This window comes from Neovison vison, chromosome 13 (genome assembly GCF_020171115.1).
Source record: "Neovison vison isolate M4711 chromosome 13, ASM_NN_V1, whole genome shotgun sequence".
In the NCBI taxonomy this organism is placed as follows: domain Eukaryota; kingdom Metazoa; phylum Chordata; class Mammalia; order Carnivora; family Mustelidae; genus Neogale; species Neogale vison.
Genome location: NC_058103.1, coordinates 85,394,394 through 85,412,340, shown reverse-complemented (window position 1 = coordinate 85,412,340; position 17,947 = coordinate 85,394,394). Strand labels below are relative to the sequence as shown.

The 17,947-nt window shown below is 52.8% G+C and overlaps 1 protein-coding gene across 1 annotated transcript in view; it reads right to left on the bottom strand.

Annotated features, from left to right (window-relative positions):
- Positions 1-552: 552 nt before the first annotated feature.
- Positions 553-17,947, bottom strand: part of PLA2G4E (phospholipase A2 group IVE) — a 35,740-nt gene continuing 18,345 nt past the window's right edge. The window contains exons 7-20 of the mRNA XM_044231103.1: positions 17,552-17,615; positions 16,563-16,723; positions 16,367-16,456; positions 15,987-16,024; positions 14,146-14,281; positions 12,743-12,879; positions 10,312-10,534; positions 7,489-7,603; positions 6,833-6,970; positions 6,457-6,564; positions 5,695-5,898; positions 4,679-4,845; positions 3,085-3,268; positions 553-2,606 (exon numbers count right to left, since the gene is read on the bottom strand). Of these exons, the coding sequence (XP_044087038.1) occupies positions 2,386-2,606; positions 3,085-3,268; positions 4,679-4,845; positions 5,695-5,898; positions 6,457-6,564; positions 6,833-6,970; positions 7,489-7,603; positions 10,312-10,534; positions 12,743-12,879; positions 14,146-14,281; positions 15,987-16,024; positions 16,367-16,456; positions 16,563-16,723; positions 17,552-17,615 (1,986 nt within the window). The 3' untranslated portion in view covers positions 553-2,385. The remainder of the gene's footprint in view (positions 2,607-3,084; positions 3,269-4,678; positions 4,846-5,694; positions 5,899-6,456; positions 6,565-6,832; positions 6,971-7,488; positions 7,604-10,311; positions 10,535-12,742; positions 12,880-14,145; positions 14,282-15,986; positions 16,025-16,366; positions 16,457-16,562; positions 16,724-17,551; positions 17,616-17,947) is intronic.

The following is a 17,947-nucleotide window of genomic DNA, read 5'->3' as shown; positions in this document are numbered from 1 at the left end:
CTGGGCGGAAGCCTAGTTGGCAGCCCCTAATGTATTCCCCATGTGTATACAGCTAATATGGAACTTTCCCTTTGTCTCGCAAGGCTCTGTTTTCATGAAGCCCTCCTACGTGGGACCAAAAGGAAGCTCCTTGAAGTGTGGGGTCAATTGTTAATCATTTTTATTGTCCCAGTGCCTACCACAGTGACTGGCATGTAGTGAGAAGGCAAGAAATATTTGCAGGCGGAACAGAGTTGAATTGCTGTTGGCAAGGAAGTTGTGGGAAGGGATGGTTTCAGGAAGCAGGAGTGGTCTGCGGTGCCAAATACCGAGAACAATCAAGTAAGATAAGGCCTGTAAAAGGCTGGTGCCATTTGGCTCAGTGTATCTGGCAATTAGGACGCTGGTGACCTTGGGGAGAAGTGTTTTCACGGGGACGTGGGGACAGAACACAGTGGTGTGTGAGAAGCCCAGGCAGGGGTGAGGGCAGGAGTTGGCTGGTTTTGTAGCACTGGATGAGCAAAGATGAGTCAACAGCATTTACCCACAGGGCCATTTTATTCTGTGATCAAATAATACAATGGTTTTACAAGCCTCATTGTACACACTTTGATGAATCCAAGGCAGGGCTGTCTTCACCGGCCAGCAAACAGGTCTTACAGCGTGGCTCACTCTAATTTAAGGAGAGCCTGTTTGTTGCAGATGGAGAGAAAAGATGTGAAGGTCGAGGCTGTTGGCTGCTCTCTCGGAGGGCATGGGCGGTGTCTCAGGTCCGCATTATCTGGGCGGTGACCAGTTTCGCAGGTCCAGGAGCCCTGTTAACAGTGGTTTAGGGGCGCTCATGGATTCCTGCTTTCCAAGCTTATAGGAGAGTGTGGCATAAATCTACACCATTCAAATTTAATATGTGTAGTCTCGTGGGAATGGAGCATGGGATGCTCCATGCTCCACCACGGGGTACAGAGGGGAGGTGGGAATCTCCTGAAAATGCAGATTCTGATTCAGCAGACCTGGGGTGGGGCCTGAACTTTTGCATTTCTGATGAGTCCCCCACTACACTTTGAGTAGCAAGGATGGATTTTGGAAGTTGATTTTTCTGAACTTTCGTTACCTATCACTACTCGTCATCTCCTAGAGGCCAGGAAAGAGGGTCAAGTCTTCCAGGTTTGCTGGGCCTCGTGGGGACCACATGCCTTTCTGGTCACACCTTCCATCGGCGTGGGCTTCTCTATGACTCAGGTGACCTATTTCTTTAGTCATGTTCCTAGCCTGATGGGAGGCCTGGACACTTTGCTGGGCTTCTCTGTGTCCCAGGTTTTCCCAGTGATTTGGCTGCCGGCGCTCCGCGAGGATGGACGGGTTTCTTCCTCAGGGCTAACCTACTCCCTGAAGGGTTTCCTTGTTTGTTCTCTCCGTGACTTGTGACTCTCTGAGAGCTTCGGGTATACTGGCCACAGCGTTTTTTACATGATAGATAAGAGGAATCCCATTTAGAAATAAATAATCCCACCTGAAAATAGGAGAGGAAGGTGAGAAGGGAACGGAGAAGTGCTCCTGGAGCAGGCTGGTCGGCGAGTGCTAGCCCGAAGCCTGACTCTATTTACCTGCTCAGACGTCCCTGAGCTGCACCCCCCGATCCTTGTTTGGTGAGCCTGAGCTGCAAACTTGGGCTTTGCCTGGCATTTTCGTGGGTGCTCAGATGAGGCTGCCTGGTTGAGAACCCAGGGATCACCGGTCCTGGGGCTCAGAGCGGCTAGAGAGGGGCCGCTGAGACCTGTCACCCACCTAGTCTGGCTTTGTTGTTGAAGAGACCAGCGCTCGGTCTAGATGCTCTGGCTTCACACTATCTATGAACACCCTGATTCTAAACAATGAAAACCACAAAATATAATAGCCTATAAAAATCATGACTGCCTTTAATTTAAAAAGGCATTTTTCCAGAGAGCCCGCCATACTCCTCAGGTTCCTCCCTTTATTTATTCCTGGAGGCCCTCTATGCCAGGAGGCTGGGAGGAGTTGAGTGGAGGAGGCTTTGAGCTCCAGCTCGAAGGCTGAGGTCTCTGGGGGAACCAGAATTTTCCACAGGCCACGATTTTATTCTCCACACTTTGGGGATATGTGGGACCCTGTGGCTATGGGATCTCCTTCTCTGCAGGGACAGGCTTAAAAAAAAAAATCCTGCAGGTCTAAAATCCCAACACTTGCCTACGTTGTATTCCTTTGTCTCCTTCTCTCTCTATCTCCCTCAACTTGTTTAAATTTTTATTTTTTTGATAGAAAGCCCAGGTCAGCCTGCCTACACCCCTCGCCAGATAGCAGAGCCGGCGGTGCAAGCCGGTCAGCCCCCATGGGCTCGGCGCCTCTGACCCTAGAAGCAGACATAGGATCGGTGAGGCTCGCTGCGACTTAGGAGGGACATTGGCTCTTCAGGCGTTTCTTCTTCTCCACCGTCAGCCTCAAGGCCTGAAGAAGCTTGTCTTTGTTATTCAGGATGTTGTACTCAGAGAGCTTCACCAGTTTGTCAAAGGCGGCCTCTGTGTATGTGAGTTCCTTGGTAGCGTATGGGGTTTTGGGGCCATAAATGTCCACGTGGCCCTGCTCCAGCTCCTCGGGGCTTCGCTCCACACCTGGAGGCAGCAGAAGGACTTGCTATACACGGAGGGTTGTAATGATTTGCTTCTGTATCTCTCCCCATGGCCTGCCCCGCCCACATGGGTACTCAAACCTGTGCGAAAACCACGCACACATGGGCGCCCACATACACGAGCACCCATGCACACCCATGCGCACCTGTGTACACCTCCACCCTCCCCAGGGGAGAGATGCAGCTTGCCCATCTTAGGGTCACCCTAGCAGGACACAGCACGGGGCACCTAGTGGGATGTGATAAATGCTGAATGACTGAAAGAGCAGAGGATGACATTGCTGGCTTACACAGGGGAGGGGCTTTGCTTTCTTCCCAAAGCCAAGGTTGGTTCGGCCTAGAGCGGAGCTGGGCTTCCCTGCTAGTACAGTCAGATAGATGATGGGGCTGGACTAAACACAGGAGCTCTCAGCCCAAGGCTAGCAAGCGGGTGGTGGGAACCAAGCTCGGAGGCGGCTTACCTGGGGCCTTGTACTTCTGGAAGGTGTCATTGATAAGTGGGAAGAAAAGCACGATGGGGGCATCAGGGTCCTGGGAATTCTCCATCAAGTAGCACTCCTTGAGGTTTTCCTCGTCCTCTTGCAGCTCGTATTTGGGGAAGGGGATGTTCTGCACTGAGCAGTACTCACAGGTTTGCTTCATGGGCTGGAATGAGGGGTGGGGTGGGTAAGCAACACGGAGTTCTTAGTTCCAGCTTCCTGATTTCCCCCAGCCAACAATTCAGGTCTCACATGGCTTTGCCTCTTTGTGCTATTTTTGGAACAAAGGGCCTGAGGCGGTAGATTGGTGTGTGTCCAACTGTAAGCTCCTTCTGAAGGTGGAGAGAAGCCCTTTCAAGGATGCTTCACCCAAAACACAGACCTGGGGAGATATGGGAGGCAGACTGAGGGTGATTGGAGCTAGGCCACGTCTGGCCAGGCTCCTGTGAGATGGGCATGGCCTTTGGAACGGACAAAGGGCCACAAGGCTGGAAAGGACTCTGAAAGGGCATCTTTATAAAATATGATGTAACAGAAAGAGCAGTGGACTGAGAACATCAGAATCCCCTTACTTCTGCCCTCACCCTGTGTTCCAAGCACACTAGCTGTGCGATCTCAAGCAAGCCACTTCCCCTCTCTGTGCCTCAGTTTCCTGACTGTGCCATTTACCTCAAAGAGCTGGCTAGAGTAAAGATCAAGTGAGAGCACAGGTAGGAAAGCACAGCGTTACTCATTTATACACTTGAGTCCTTATCATTGGTGTCCTGCTGGTCCTCTGTCTGTAAGCCCCTTTCCTGGGTTTCAGGCTAGCACTATAGTAAAGGAGACCAAAAAACAGTATTTTCCCCTTAAAAGGCCAGAACTTTTCAAAGGTAAATAGAGAAAAATAAATAAAAACCTCTGATCCTGGCTTTTCATATAATCTCATGGAGGGCCCTATTTCCTGTGGAAAAGGGCAATGTGATTATTTTAAAAATAGGACATTATAAACTCTTGGAGTGGTATAAAACTTTAGAATGGACTGGACTCCATTAAATTATTTTTTTAAAGATTTTATTTATTTATTTGCCAGAGAGAGAGCACAAACAGAGGAAATGACAGGCAGAGGGAGAGAAAGAAGCAGGCGCCCATTGAGCAGAGAGCCCGATGTGGGACTCGATCCCAGGGCCCTGGGACCATGACCTGAGCTGAAGGCAGAGGCACCCCCATTAAAGTTATTTTTAAAAACTCCTTTTTTTTTTAATTGCAGCTGATGAATGGCCAAATACAGCAAATGCTCAAATCATAAAATTGCTTGAAATAAAACTAGAATTTGCTCCATGGGTCCCCTTGAAACCCACGCTGCATGTGAGGGCCAGCAGACTGCCCAACATCTACCCCCCGCCCCCGCCCCAAGAGGTTTGGATGGCTAACCTCATGCCAGGTAGAACAGCTTGAGTCTCTCAGATGCTAAGTCTTGGGGCCCGTGGGGGAAGGTCTGTTCTCCCATTTCCCAGTTTTGTGGGGGCTCAGTCCTGGGAGATCCCACAACCGAGTGGCCTGCCAGTGGGCAGGAGCCTTTCTTTGTCACACTTGCCTTTGTCTGGGACCCAGCACAGTAATTGAGATGGATGATGAGGTCCACTTTTCTCTCAGGCCTCAGGAGGGGGGGGTAGCTGGAGTTGACGAAGAAGGCAGTGTCCAACAGGCACAGGTGGTTCACAGACTCTGTCAGCTGGTTCGGGAAGCCATCCAGCACTGTGTCTGAAAGCCAGGATTTACAGTTACCGTCATGCCTTGGTGCCCTGATCTTAGTGGATGGACGGAATACCCTGACTGGAGCTCCTTCACCTGGGCCAGGGCCCTGGGCCTAACCCCTTCCAGCCAGAACCTCCCCCCCCATGAGTCCCAGTGCCCCTTGGGGTGGGGGCTGATGCAGAAGAGCATTATCCTGGGGGCTGTAGCAAGTCTTTGCTACAACACAGATAAAAACCCTTCTGACTTAGCCACAGAGATTTGGGGTTGCAGGGGTATAAGAATATCTTATAAATCAGTGCACACGCTGGGCCCAGAGCCAGCTGCCCTTTCTGCCCCAGACAGGGAGAATGAGCATCGTTAGGCCAGGCCAAAGCAGCCACTGACAGGCTGTAGCCAAGGAAAATTCCAAAGACAGGGGCAAATCAATCTTCAAGCCTTAGCAGGAAGGGGAGAGGGCACCGAGTTGAAGCTGCGTGACCATGATTTAAGACCTGGCCCCGCCACTTACCATGTTGAGGGTTCTTGAGCTGGGTCATCCCTGCCGTACCCTCAGAGGGCACCACTCCCATTAAAAGAGGCCCCCAGAGCACAATGAGAGCAAGTCAAGGCCCACATTTCCCCAAGTTCTACCTGCTGGGATTGTTGTACAGATTCAAGTAATTACATACCAACAGTACAGCACCTACGTTCAGAACCTCACCAAACATGGAAGACACCCTGGAGAGAGTCTGCCTCCCCCCCAACCCCTGACCCCAGAGAACATGGCCAGAGGGGCTTCGCCAGTCTTTCTCCACAGCAGCCTCAACATGCCCTTCCCCTTTATCCAGGACAGGGTGGGCAGCCAGGGAGGGTTACCTTTCCACATGGAGAACTGGTTGTTCTGGAGGTAGTCGGTGTGCAGCTGTAACCCCAGCAGGAAGTTGTGGAACTGAGACACGAAGGCCCGATGGGTGAGGATGCTGCGGAAAGTGTTGGACAGCCACGACCCCGGGATCACCACTGCGGTGTCCAGGACAGTCGCATCACATTTGGGGATTTCAGGCAGGAGTGGCTCATCTTCTGCAGGGGAGAGGGAGGATGGAAGGCAGGTCACAAGAGCTGGGGTCCCCAGACGGCCCAGGCAAAGCCTGCATGGGTACCTGACACCCAGGGTTCAACCACTGGAAGTGAGGTTCACACCTTCCTTGCTGAGATGATAAGGCCCTGGCATTGGGGCCAGGAAGACCCAGGTGAGAGATCAAGGGACAGGGCGGTGGAGAAGAGGGGTGATGACAAGTAAGTTGGGGGGGGGTGTCCCACAGAAGACAGGGAATCTACAAGAGCCACTTGTCACTGTGCTCATGGATCCCTACCTGGTTAGCTCTCCAGGGCACTGTGCCCCTCTGCTGGGGCACCCTCACCGCCCAGTTAGGCCAGGGCTGGCCCCTGAAGCTTGTGATGGAGCCTCCCTCTCCCTCCCCTCCAGGCAAGGACGACCTCATCCTAGCTGCTTTCTCATCTTGGAACCACAGACATGGCGTTGAAATCGGTGGCCAGGTGGATTGGGCCTTGGTTTGTTATCTACCCCCCACCCCTACATCCCCCAACCAAAGAGGGGAAGCCAGTGGGGTCACCCACCGATGTCGTTAACTTTCTCCCTCGTCCACCTGTGGAAGAACTCCTCCGAGCTTTGGGACAGATTCCAGGCATCGAGCAAGTTTAGGGAGAAGATACTGCTCCACAAGCCTAGGGAGCAGGACCAGCCGTGAGCGGCTCTGCCCCAGAGCCCCAGCCACCCAAACACTGCCTGCTTCTCCCTTGACCTTGATGTTCCCTCCCAGTCAGGCTGCTCAGGGGGTGAGACAGACTTTGGTCTCCCCCACCCCCGCCCCGGCAAATGCAGGAGGGTCCCATTCTCAAGGGGTAACCCAAACCAACACCCGAACCCAGGACAAGATCCTGGGGGAAAGGAACGGGCCTTCCCCTGCCCCCCCCCCCCCCAGCCAGGAGTCACCTAGCATGTAGCACATCCGCGACTCTGGGAGCCTCTTCATCAGCCGCCCCATGAAGAACTCAGAGCCGAAGAGCTCGGTGGGGATGAAGGCCCCGTACTTCTGCAGGCCCACCTCGTAAGGGGAGAATTCACACCACTCTGCATGGGGGGCAGAAGGGTGGCGTGTCAGTCTCAGGCCTTGACAGCCCCACCCTCCCTCCTTAGGGTTCCTACAGATCAGAGGCATGGGGGGGTAGCTGGTAGGGACAGGGAGACCGCAGTTCCCCCAATAGGGCACAAGGGGGCGCCCAAGACTGGCTACTGCTGGCCAGTCGGACTGCTTTGTCACCTGCATGGCTCGTTTGCTCCACCAAACCGGATAAACCGAGCTCACAACTGACCTAGAAGCAGGCAGAGCAGGTTTCTAGAGTCCCTCAGTCTGGTAACCTTGAGAAATATTTAGAACCCCCTCCCTTTTTTAACTTTACTACCCCCGTCCCATCAAACCTCTGCTCCTAGAAAAGCCACAAGCCCCCACCAGCCTGATCCATCCACACAGAAGGGGTAGCCAAGTTGAGGTGGAGGGGGCAAATGTGGTGGGTTGGGCGTGTGCTGGGGCCCTGGGTACCTCTGCCTGCTGAGAAGGGACCCCCTTATAAACTAGCCACCAGTGTTACCTCTGAAATCCTGGTTGCTTACATCATCCTTGACATTGATGGTGAGGTAGATGGGCAGGGGGTTCTGGCCCTGGCACAAAGCAGCACGCTGATCTGACAGTTTGGATTCATTTCTCTGTGGGGACATGAAATGGTGAAGAAGCACAGGCAGCCTGGAGGCAGTGCAGAGTAAGGGGGATGGTCTGGACCTCCAGCAGGCCATTTCCTGGCTCCTGAGCCCATCCGGCCACTCTGCAGATCCCAGCTGACACCAGTCAAACCTGCTCTTAAAATGTACCCAGAGAATGTTCGCTCGTCCCTGGGCTATTCACCATCCCAGACTCATGGACGGGAGTGGGGGTGAATCTACAGTTTAGGGCTGTCCCTCAGAGTCCCAAGATTCTCCTGGTGTCTCAAGGACCAGAGAAGGAAAAAGTAGGGGTGGAAAAGGCCACCACTGTCCCTCTCCATCCCCATCATCTTCCACCCAACATACCCCGGAGCAGGTGCATTTTTCTTCTCTGCTTTTGCATGTTGGGCTCCCTCATAAAATTTGTTTAGGAAGGAGGAGGAAAGCTGCTTTAAAAAAAAAAATCTGAACAGGGGCACCTGGGTGGCTCAGTCAGTTAAGCGGTTGCCTTTGGCTTGGGTCATGATCCCAGGGTCCTGGGATCGAGCCTTGCGTCGGGCTCCCCACTCGGTGGAAAGCCTGCTTCTCTCTCTCCCACTTCTCCTATTTGGGTTCCCTCCCTTGCTGTGTCTCTCTGTCAAATAAATAAATAAAATCTTTTTTAAAAAAAATCTAAACAAAAGGCTTGGAAATGGTGCACTAGCTGGCAGCCAAGGTCAGCTGGCAGCTAAGGTCCCTCTGAGTCCCCAGAACCTGGTGCTGCCAAATCAGAGGGGAGTCTGCAGTAGCCAGTCATGGGTGCCCTCTTGTGCCCCGTTGGGGAACTGCAGCCTCCCTGTCCCTGCAGAGCAGCCAGGGCCACCAGCCACCTACTGAAATCATTGTAGACAGGCCAGGTGAGGGGTTAGAGGGCCAGGCTCTGACCTTAGGCTCTATGCAGCTGCCTGCTGGGTGACCAACCATGGTTAGTCAGGTGTGTGAAGGCCCCTGACCTTGTGTGGGATGCTAAACACACTAGTGGGGCAAACAACTCTTGGGCCTCCCTTGAAAGGCAAGCAGGGCGCCTTTCACAATGGCCCAGAGATCTGGGCACTGCAAAGCTGAGTCCTGGAAGTAGAGAAAACTGTAGACTCAGGGAAGAATGCAGTCTATACTCACGGTCAAAGGAGTCCAAGGGGAAGAGGCTCCTGCCTTGGCCAGAGTGGAACAGTAGAGACCTCCAAATTTCAATCCTACACTTGCCCTCCTGGGAAACTTGGCTCCTCCTCCTACTCCACCCCAGGCAACACTCAGATGTCTGTTGTCAGTAGCCTGGGTGCTTTCCTCCTCATCACATGGGGCACTAAGTATTGTTTGAAATATTAACTACCCCTTATAGATGTAGTTTCCATTGAAGGAATGGCACAGAGCAAGACCCGGATTTAAACCCCAACCTGCCTAAACCCAAAGGCCAACTCCTTCAGTCTCCACCTATCCTGCTTCATCATAAGCACAGATTAGATGGTGGTTATGGAGGGGGAGGGAGGGTGGGACCCACCAAAAGCTGTGAGTGCCTCAGTTCCAAACCCCCATTGCCTGGCATAGTTTCTGACATGCGGGAGGTACCTAATTTTTTTGAAAGAAAAAAAAAAATGAAGGAATAAATGCACTTCCAAGATGAAGTTCAGGTCATCTGTCACTTCAGAGATGACCTTCATCTCTCTACAGACCACCTAGAATATAATTTGTTATCCTTCCGTTTCCTGGCAAGCTGTGTTTGGAATTCAGAACTCCTCAGAGCCTTTTGGGAGTGGGGCCGAGAACTGCAGGTCTGGAGAGAAATTAGGTGGGAAGCTCTGCTTTGGGGACAAGTGATAGCCACAGCTGGTCCTTCCTCAGGGCCTGTGCAGCTGGAAGAGTCTGGGTGTTCGCTGAGCCACTGAGGGTGATCCCCTCAATGCCACTGCTCCACCACCTTGCTCAGAGTGCCCCAGCAGCTGAGAGCCCCCAATACAGACTGTTTCTCTTCTTGGGTACATGGTGCTTGGATTGTTGGATCTCAGAGCAGGGAGGAACTTCTGGGCCCAACCTCTGTAAGGCGGCCATGAGAAGGGGCCCTACAGATCTTCAGCTACAAGGAGTATAATCAACTAAGGGCCTCCCAGTTTGTGCTGAGTTTGTGCTGGGGTCACAAGGCTTGGGCTGCTCCCAGCACATGTCTGAGAGCAGGAGGGATCCTGAGGCATGCCCATTCATGTCCATGGAGGGCACCAAACTCCTCCGACCGACAGCTTGTCTAGAGGCCTATCCAACGGCCTTACTAAACCTTCTAGATCAGCAGTCCTGGATGCTTCCACCCAGCCCTTCTTCCCTCTCTCCTCCACTTGGGGTCAGACTTGTATCAGTCTGATGTCTGTCCAGCCTCCTCCATCTCCCTCCCCCTGTTCTCTTGTGGTAACCTGGCATGGTCCAGAGGACATGCCGCCAATCTGCAGGACTGTTCCCAAGCCATCCCCACCCCAAGGGTCTCAGTCATACACTAAAGGGATGTGGCAAGCCAATTCCACAATCTTCCTCCATCATGCGCTTGGGAACCTCATGCTTCCTATGACCCACAGTTGAATCTGCAGGTCTAAGCTAACTTCCTTCTTTTGAGAAGTAAGTCCAGAACCCCCTGATGAAGAAAGAGAGCAGGTCATCAGCAGGCTGGACCTCAGAAGAAGCTAAGCACCTACCTCATCCCCCAGACAGGCCTCGATCAGCAGGCCCCAGAAATCTGTAAAGGTGACCTTGTAGCCTTCCTGACTACGCAGCCGAAGCTCTTCCTGGAATTTGGCCAGCTGGTCTGGGAACAGGGCAGGCATCTTGTCCTTGACCACATGCCTCCGTGCCTCCAATATTGCAGACTCCAGGTTTTTGGAGGACCAGTCAGGGTCACGGTATAAGGTAGCCATGGTCCTGGAGAGAGACACACACACGGGGATAGAACTGAGCCAGTCCTGGTCCAATCAACACTGGGCCCTGGCCAGAGAAAAGGTGGACAGATCGTGGGAGACCCTAACTCATCAGGAGGGGAGCCTGGAGGGAAGGGGTGGACATTTTTAATCATAGTCACAATGGCTACCATGGGCTAGGTATAGCATATTGCTTGAGAGTGAGGCTGCTGGGGGCACCTGGGTAGCTCAGTTGCTTAAGCATCTGCCGTCAGCTCGGGTCATGATCCTAGGGTCCTGGGATGGAGTCTGCATTGGGCTCCCTGCTTAGTGGGGAGTCCGATTCCCCTTCTACCCCTGTCCCTTTCTCTGCTCGTGTTCGCTCTCTCTTTCAAATAAAGAAAAAAATCTTAAAAAAAAAAAAAAAAGAGCAAGGATTCTGGACCAAGATCTTCCTGGGTTCAAAACCACACTCTGCCATTCATTAGCTGTGTAAGCCTGGGCAAGTTATCTAACTGCTCCTCCATCAGTTTCCCCATCCATAGAACGGAGAGAATTAGCACTGCACCTACCTCAAAGAGTTATTGTGAAGGTTGCATGAGTTAATGCAATTTAAAGAGGTTCGAACAGTGGCCAGGACCAAGTGTATGCTGGGTCGTGGAGTGGTGAGGCCAACATTGGAACCCAGGTTTGGCTGATTCCAAATCCTGGACTCTTTCCACTTCGTTGCATTCATTCCCATAATTACAATGCTGGCTAAAGATTTATTTCCCCTGCTTCTTCTGAACTTATACATGGGCAGTGGGAAGGAGTAAAACAAAAACAGTGACCCCTGTAGCCCTAGGTCTCTTCTTGGCCTGGAGCTAGCTTTTCTGCTGACGTCAGGACAGCACCTTGGAACCCCCGTGCCCTGGGTGACCTTGTCTGCAGTGTCACTGTATCTGAACAGTGGCCTCTTCCTTCACAGGGCTTGTTTCTGGTCCGGGAAGGTAGGGATTGGTTAAGAGATTTCATGGACAAAAAGCACCCCGCTCTCCGTAAGATTCACTCTTACTTTTACATGTTTAAAAGCTTTCAAAACCATCACAAATGATTGATTTTAAAAGGATACTTCCCAGTGCTTTCTCAGGCCAGGAGATGCTTCCATCTTCCCCTACAGAACCCCCTCCTCCCCACCCACCAAGTTCCTTCCAGTCTCCTGCTTGTCAGGCAGGGCCAGAAGGATGCAGATGCCCCTCAGCCCTGATGGAAGCAGCTTTTATCTCCTTATTGTACTACCCACAGGCCATGCCAACAAACGTCAGCTGTCCTTCTGTCCCATCTGGGCTGAAGCCTCAGAGTTTCTGACACACTAGCAGCCCTTGGCCTTCCTAGGGCAAATTCACATCTACTGCTCAAATGTAAGTTCCTAGAGCTCCTCCAGGGTGAGGGGCGAGCTTGGGACCTAAACGGCTCAGAGGCCCACCAGTCCCTGACAGAAGATGCAGCCATTTTGTTCCAGGGTCCCCTGCCAGGACTGTGCTATGACCTCATGTGGGCCCCTTCCACCATATAAATATGAAACATGTCTTATGATTGTTGTATAAAAATAAATATAATAATGTTATATTTGTTCTTGGGCAAGAAGGTTTGTTTTTTTTTTTTTTTTTTTTCCTGATCTTAAAAGAAGGAAAAACATTTTTCTGGGCTTCTACAAGCACTGTGGGTCCTAGGCATATGGATACTGGCCTCATGTTCAGGGGACTCGCTCTCCTTGCTTACCAGCAGAGAGTGAAAAAGGCACCAGGGCAGAGGGAGGGGCAAGGATGGAGGTGGTGGGCTGGGGTCAGGGCAGCTAGAGCAGCTGGGCCAGCTCCACACAGCCTAGGAGAGCTGGCATGGTCGGAGAAGGCAGGTATTTCTTCCCAACAGGATGGGTCAGTGGCAGGAGGGGGTCACAACTCCTAACCACCATATTCCTAGATCCCTGCCACAGCCCCAAGGCACCCAGGATTGGGAGAGTCTCACTCAATGACCCCATGGGGTCAATACTAATTATACCCATTTTACAGATTCAGAAACTGAGACTCCGAGAAGTGAAGCTGCTGCCCAACATCCCACAGCTGTAAGGGGTAGAGCCGCCCAGTTTGTGAGTCACACTACCTTGGGGCAGGGAAAGCTTCACCAGAGACCCTGGTCAGCCTCTTTAGTGCTTGCTCTGGGCTCCACTGGGCAGTGGCAGCCAGCTCCTTACCAGGTGGCCCCAGACAGGCCAGTGATGTAGCTGGCACAGTTCAGGATGTTCAGCTTCTGCAGCCCCAGCAGGTGGCCATACATGGCGGTCATGGATCTTGTTCCACCCCCAGTGGCCATGATGGCGATCAGCGGTACCTGGGAGCACACAGAGGCAGACTGTTGGGGCCGTGCGGGGAGGGAGAAGACACAGACTGACCCACGGAAGCTTAGAAAGAATGGTAGAGGCGGGAGGACTGGCTACAGACAGCAGAGCACAAGGCACTAAAGTGACCTGAAAACGGCCTTTCACAGGGCTAGAGTTAGATCTTCCCTCCAAACCCAGTAGTTGGTGAGCATAAATGGTGCCGGGGCGTCACACAGCTTGGTCAATCAGCATGTGGTGGCTGGAAGAGTTCTTTGCACAGTTAGTCCAGCCCTCAGTTAACAGGTGATGACACCGGGATCCAGAGGGCTGAGGGACTTGCTCGAGGACCCAGCTAGTGGGCGATTCCCTAACGGCTCCTCCTATGCAAGGATGTGCTATCGGGGTGCCTGGCCCAGACCTGGCCCGTGACAGGCGCTCAGTATACACTGTATGTACAACAGCCGGAATCACTGATTTCTTGACGTGGGAAGGAGTGAGGTTGTCACCTCTGGATTCACAAAGGTTGAAGATGGCTTTGAGGTTTTCCTCTAAAGAGGGGAGAGTGGGGAGGAGGATCCTTGCCAAGATGTACTCTATTTGAGCAGGGATGGTAAGATCCTTCTGTCCACTAAAGCCCCATCGCAACGGTCCTCGGGCACAAGGTCTCCATCCTCTTGCACTTGGAGGGTGACCTGCTGCCTGGTGTGGGGAGGCAGAGTGTGGACCTCAGTCCATACCTGGGAGGTGACAAAGGGCTCTAACAAAGGCACACTCTCTGCCTGTGGGAAGAAGCCTGCCCTGTAGGGGAAGGAGCTTCTCTGTAGTGTTTTTTCTTTTTTTTTCCTGTGGGGGGGGGGTTGTATGTGCGCCTATTTGGGAGGAAGAGAGAATTGAAGAACAAAGAGCCCAGGGCCTTTTGAGTGGAGGTAATAGGGCTTCAGCTGTTTTCCTGGCTGGGGGGGAAGAGGCCATTGTGTCCTGTGTAAGTAAGACCTCATAAGTCCCCTTGGGATCTGTTCGTGCCTGGGGAGGAGCAGCGATGGGGAGGGACACCCCTTCCTTTCTCTCTCAGCTTTGCCTTCCCCACCCCGCCCCCTGCAAACACACAACTTAATCACATTCAGCACAGCCCTCCCCTGGGGACCCAGGAAAGGCAGTGGCAAAGCCACCCTGGAGCAGAGAAGGGTTTGGGAGCAGGTGGCAGGGTGCAGTGTGGGCAGGACAAGCTCAGCTTAGAGAGGGATGAAGCCCCGGCTGGCAGGCCCCTTCTTACCCACCTCGTCTGCAGACAGGTCCTCCTCCAGCTGCAAAACCTGTTGCAGCGCCTCGGCCACCACGACTCTCCGCTTCTCCAGGAACTCCTGCTCCTCAGGGCACAGGCTGAAGCCCAGCCGCACGTCCAGCGTCTGAGGGCTATGGGGACAGAGGATCCTGAGAAGCGGGCTTGCAGACTTCACCACCACAAAGACATGGCTTTAGGGTCAGTGGGTCATAGGCTTGAAGTCAGGTTCTGCCATATACCTTTCCTGTGACTTAGAGTCTCTCCTCTCTCATCTGTAAAATGGGGCTAATCGTGCTTACCTCCCAAGCACTGTCTTCCGCACTTAAGGAGACTGACAAACGGAAAGCCACTGAACCCTTATCTGACACTTTAGGCAGGTCCTCTGCAAAATTGGGGGCTCATCCAACCCTCTGCATCCTCAGCCTGATCTGGAAAGCCCAGGAAGACTTCCCCCAGGTATCTTCCATGACCTGAGGCTACACATGGGTAACAGGGAGCCCTGGGATTCTTTTGGCCAATCCCTCCAGATCAGGCTCTACAGTAAGGGCTTTCCTGGGGAGTTCATGTTCTTTGGTAAGTTCTCCCTGCTCCTGAAGTAAATAATCCTTCTGTGTGTTTGTGTAACTGACGAAAACCCTTGTACTCCTGATGTCACCCTCTCATCCCTATAGGTCCACAAGGCAGGTGGAGCAGGAGTTGCCGAAGCATGTCCAACACTTGCCTTCTTTTGACCACCTCCCTTCCCTGGACATGTCCAGGCTCCTGGCCTGGCAGCCAAGAGCCGAGCTGCTCTGTGTGCCCTCGCTGTTTGCTACTTCTTAGAAGGGGCCGCAGGCTTTCAGATCCCAGAAGTCCGGGTTCTGAGGCTTTGTGCAGCCCTTGGCTTTATCAGAACTTTCCTCCCTCTGCCTATGTCTGCCCTGGTGTCCTTCCAGGCTCAGTTCCCCCGGGACTGTGGGTGACTGACCATTGACAATTTCAGAACTGAGCCTTACTCAGTTGCCCGAGTCACCAACCAGATCACAAGTCCTTGAAAGCAGAGCCTGGGAGCCCTGACATGGCGTTTCCTCCATGTTGTACGCAGGCCTACAGACGCAACTGTGAGGAAATACCTCTTTCCTTGGCCTCAGTGAAAAACAAATAATAAAACAACAGTAATAACAACACTGGTTGATAGTTGCTGAGAGTCCCTCTTGTCAGATCACTGATTTTTGGCAAGGGTGCCAAGCAACTCAGAGGGGAAAGAATAGTCTTTTCCAGGAATGGTGTTGGGACAACTGGAGATTCACATGCAAAAGAATGAAGCTGTATCCCTATTTCATGCTGTATATACAAATTAACTCAAAATCTGTATAGACCTAAATGTGAGAGCTAAAGCCATAAAAACTCTTAGAAGAAAGCAGGGGATCCTCATGACCTTGGATGAGGCAATAATTTCTGAAATATAATGTCAAAAGCACAGGTGACAAAAGAAAAAATACGCATGCGCTAGACATCACCAAAGTTCAAAATGCATTTGCGTCCAAGGACATTGTCAAGATTGTATAAAGACAACCTCCAGAATAGGAGAAAATATTTGCAGATCATATCTCCAACAAGGGACTTGTATACAGAATATAAAAAGAACTCTTACAAATTAACAAGAGGCAAGTAACCCACTTTAAAAATGGACAAAGGATCTGAATAGACATTTCTCCCAAAAGATATAAACATGGCCAATAAGCCCATGAAAAGATGTTCAGCCTGGTCAGACATCAGGGCAATGCAAGTCAAAACCTCATTTCCCTCCCTCAGTTCTAGTAAATCTCAGGGACAGACAGAAGGAGGGTGCTTTACCAGGGTGTAGACTTCATGTGTAATTCACAGTCCTCGCCCTGGGAAGAGAAAGAGGAACAACTTTTCAGGGATGACGATTTAGAGCCAAGGGGTACCAAGTAAAGGAGGGGGCGTCTCACCACATGGTACCCCCTGATCTGACTCAGCACACACATGGGCACACACATAGGCACACATACACATGCTACCCTCATTCCTTCTATGACCCTCAGCTCAGCCTCTACAGACTCTCTTTGGCCCCACAACACAGCCCACAGTCTCCTACCCCAGCAGACTCCTCTGCCCCACCTGAGAGAACCCCCTCCCATGTCATCGCCCCCCAAGCCCTTCCCATTCTCCTCCCACAGAAACTTCGGCTGTGCTGCTCAGGGTCCCCTTACCATGGGTAGGGTCACCGTCTGGCCATCAGAGAGGCAGTCAAGGGGCTGGTGGACAGGGCTGTTCTTGCTGTGCGCACAGCAGCAGCAAAGCTGGAAGGATGGGCAGGCTCGGTGAGGGAGGGGTGAGGGGCTCCTCTGGCAGGTCCGGCTGCCCCAGTCCCTTCTACCCCCCACCCCCACCGTCATTGTTGTGTACCCCATGGATCCACTGGCTCGTGGGCACATCCACATGCATACAGGGCTGGAAATACTTGGGGTAGTGGAAGCAGGCCGGGTTTGGGCAGCAGGGCTCCTGGCGGCATGGGACACATTGGGTGTGCTCGAAGGACTCCTTCACTGTCACCAGGAGGTCCTTCACTGGAAGAGAGGACAAGAAGCCTGAGCCCCTAGAAGCCTCTCACTCCTCCACCCCATCTTGCACCAAGAGAAAGCCAAGCTGGAAGAACCTGGGGGCAGGGATTCAGAAGCATCTAGGGCACAGATTAAAAGGCTTCCGAGTCTCATTCTGTAAGGCTGGGCAAGGCCCAAGAATCTGTATTTAGTGTGGCTGTGTATGATGAGGACAAAGAAGGTCCCCAGCAGGCCTCGAGATGCTGAGCCCCCTGGACTGGTCCTCCCAGATTCTGCTTCTCCAGGAGGTGCCCTGCATCGAAGACGGGCCCTCTCCATACCGCCAGTTTGGGGATGCGGCTTCTTCCTCCTTCCCTCTCCCATGTCCAGGCAGCTATGCTGCTCTCCTCTCTTGGGACAGATCTGGAAGCTTTGCATGACTGAGATGGGATGGAATGGTAAGCAGAAGCAACTTGTAACTGTGGATCTCTTAGGTCCCTGCTGGCCATGAAATGCTAGGACCCTCTGTGAGGAAGGGGCACAGCTAGAAGGGGGCGTGGGGGTTGTCAGTGCCGTCCTGCCCTGGGGAAGACCACTGCAGCAGACCAGGCGTGCAGGGCCAACCCGTGTGGGCAGAGAGGGCCGTACTGTGCCACTGACCCTGGCCCTGGCCCAGGTGCTGAGTGTCCCATGGGTGCCTGGAAGAGCATGCTCCCTACAGAGTGGCAGGGAGGCCAGGGGTTCATGACCCCTGAGGGGGAGGTGACCCCGAGGAGCGATGGCCAAGCTCAGGATGCAGCACAGGATAGCTGTGGGAAAAAACACTGACTTCCCAGAGGAAGTCAAAAGACTCACTTTTCCTCCTCTTCTTCTGCCTCCTGCACTCTGCATGAACCTCCAGGCGGGAGACTTGCCGAGACTGAAACAAAGGAAGTGGGGTCCATCTGAGTGCTGGCTGCCCCCTCCCTCTGTCAGGCCAAATGGAGGAGATAAACCAGGGGATAAATACAGCGCTGGTCTGATTTGGGGCCTGCTCCCGGGAACCATGGTGTGCCGACCACATTTTCTGAACCCAATCAAGGCTTGTCATCTCATTAAGAGATGCAGTATTTGAAAATGAAGCTGTCCTGGGGCACCTGGGTGGCTCAATGGGTTAAGCCTCTGCCTTCTGCTCAGTTCATGATCCCAGGGTCCTGGGATGGAGCCCAACATTGGGCTCTCTGCTCAGTGGAGAGCCTGCTTCCTCCTCTC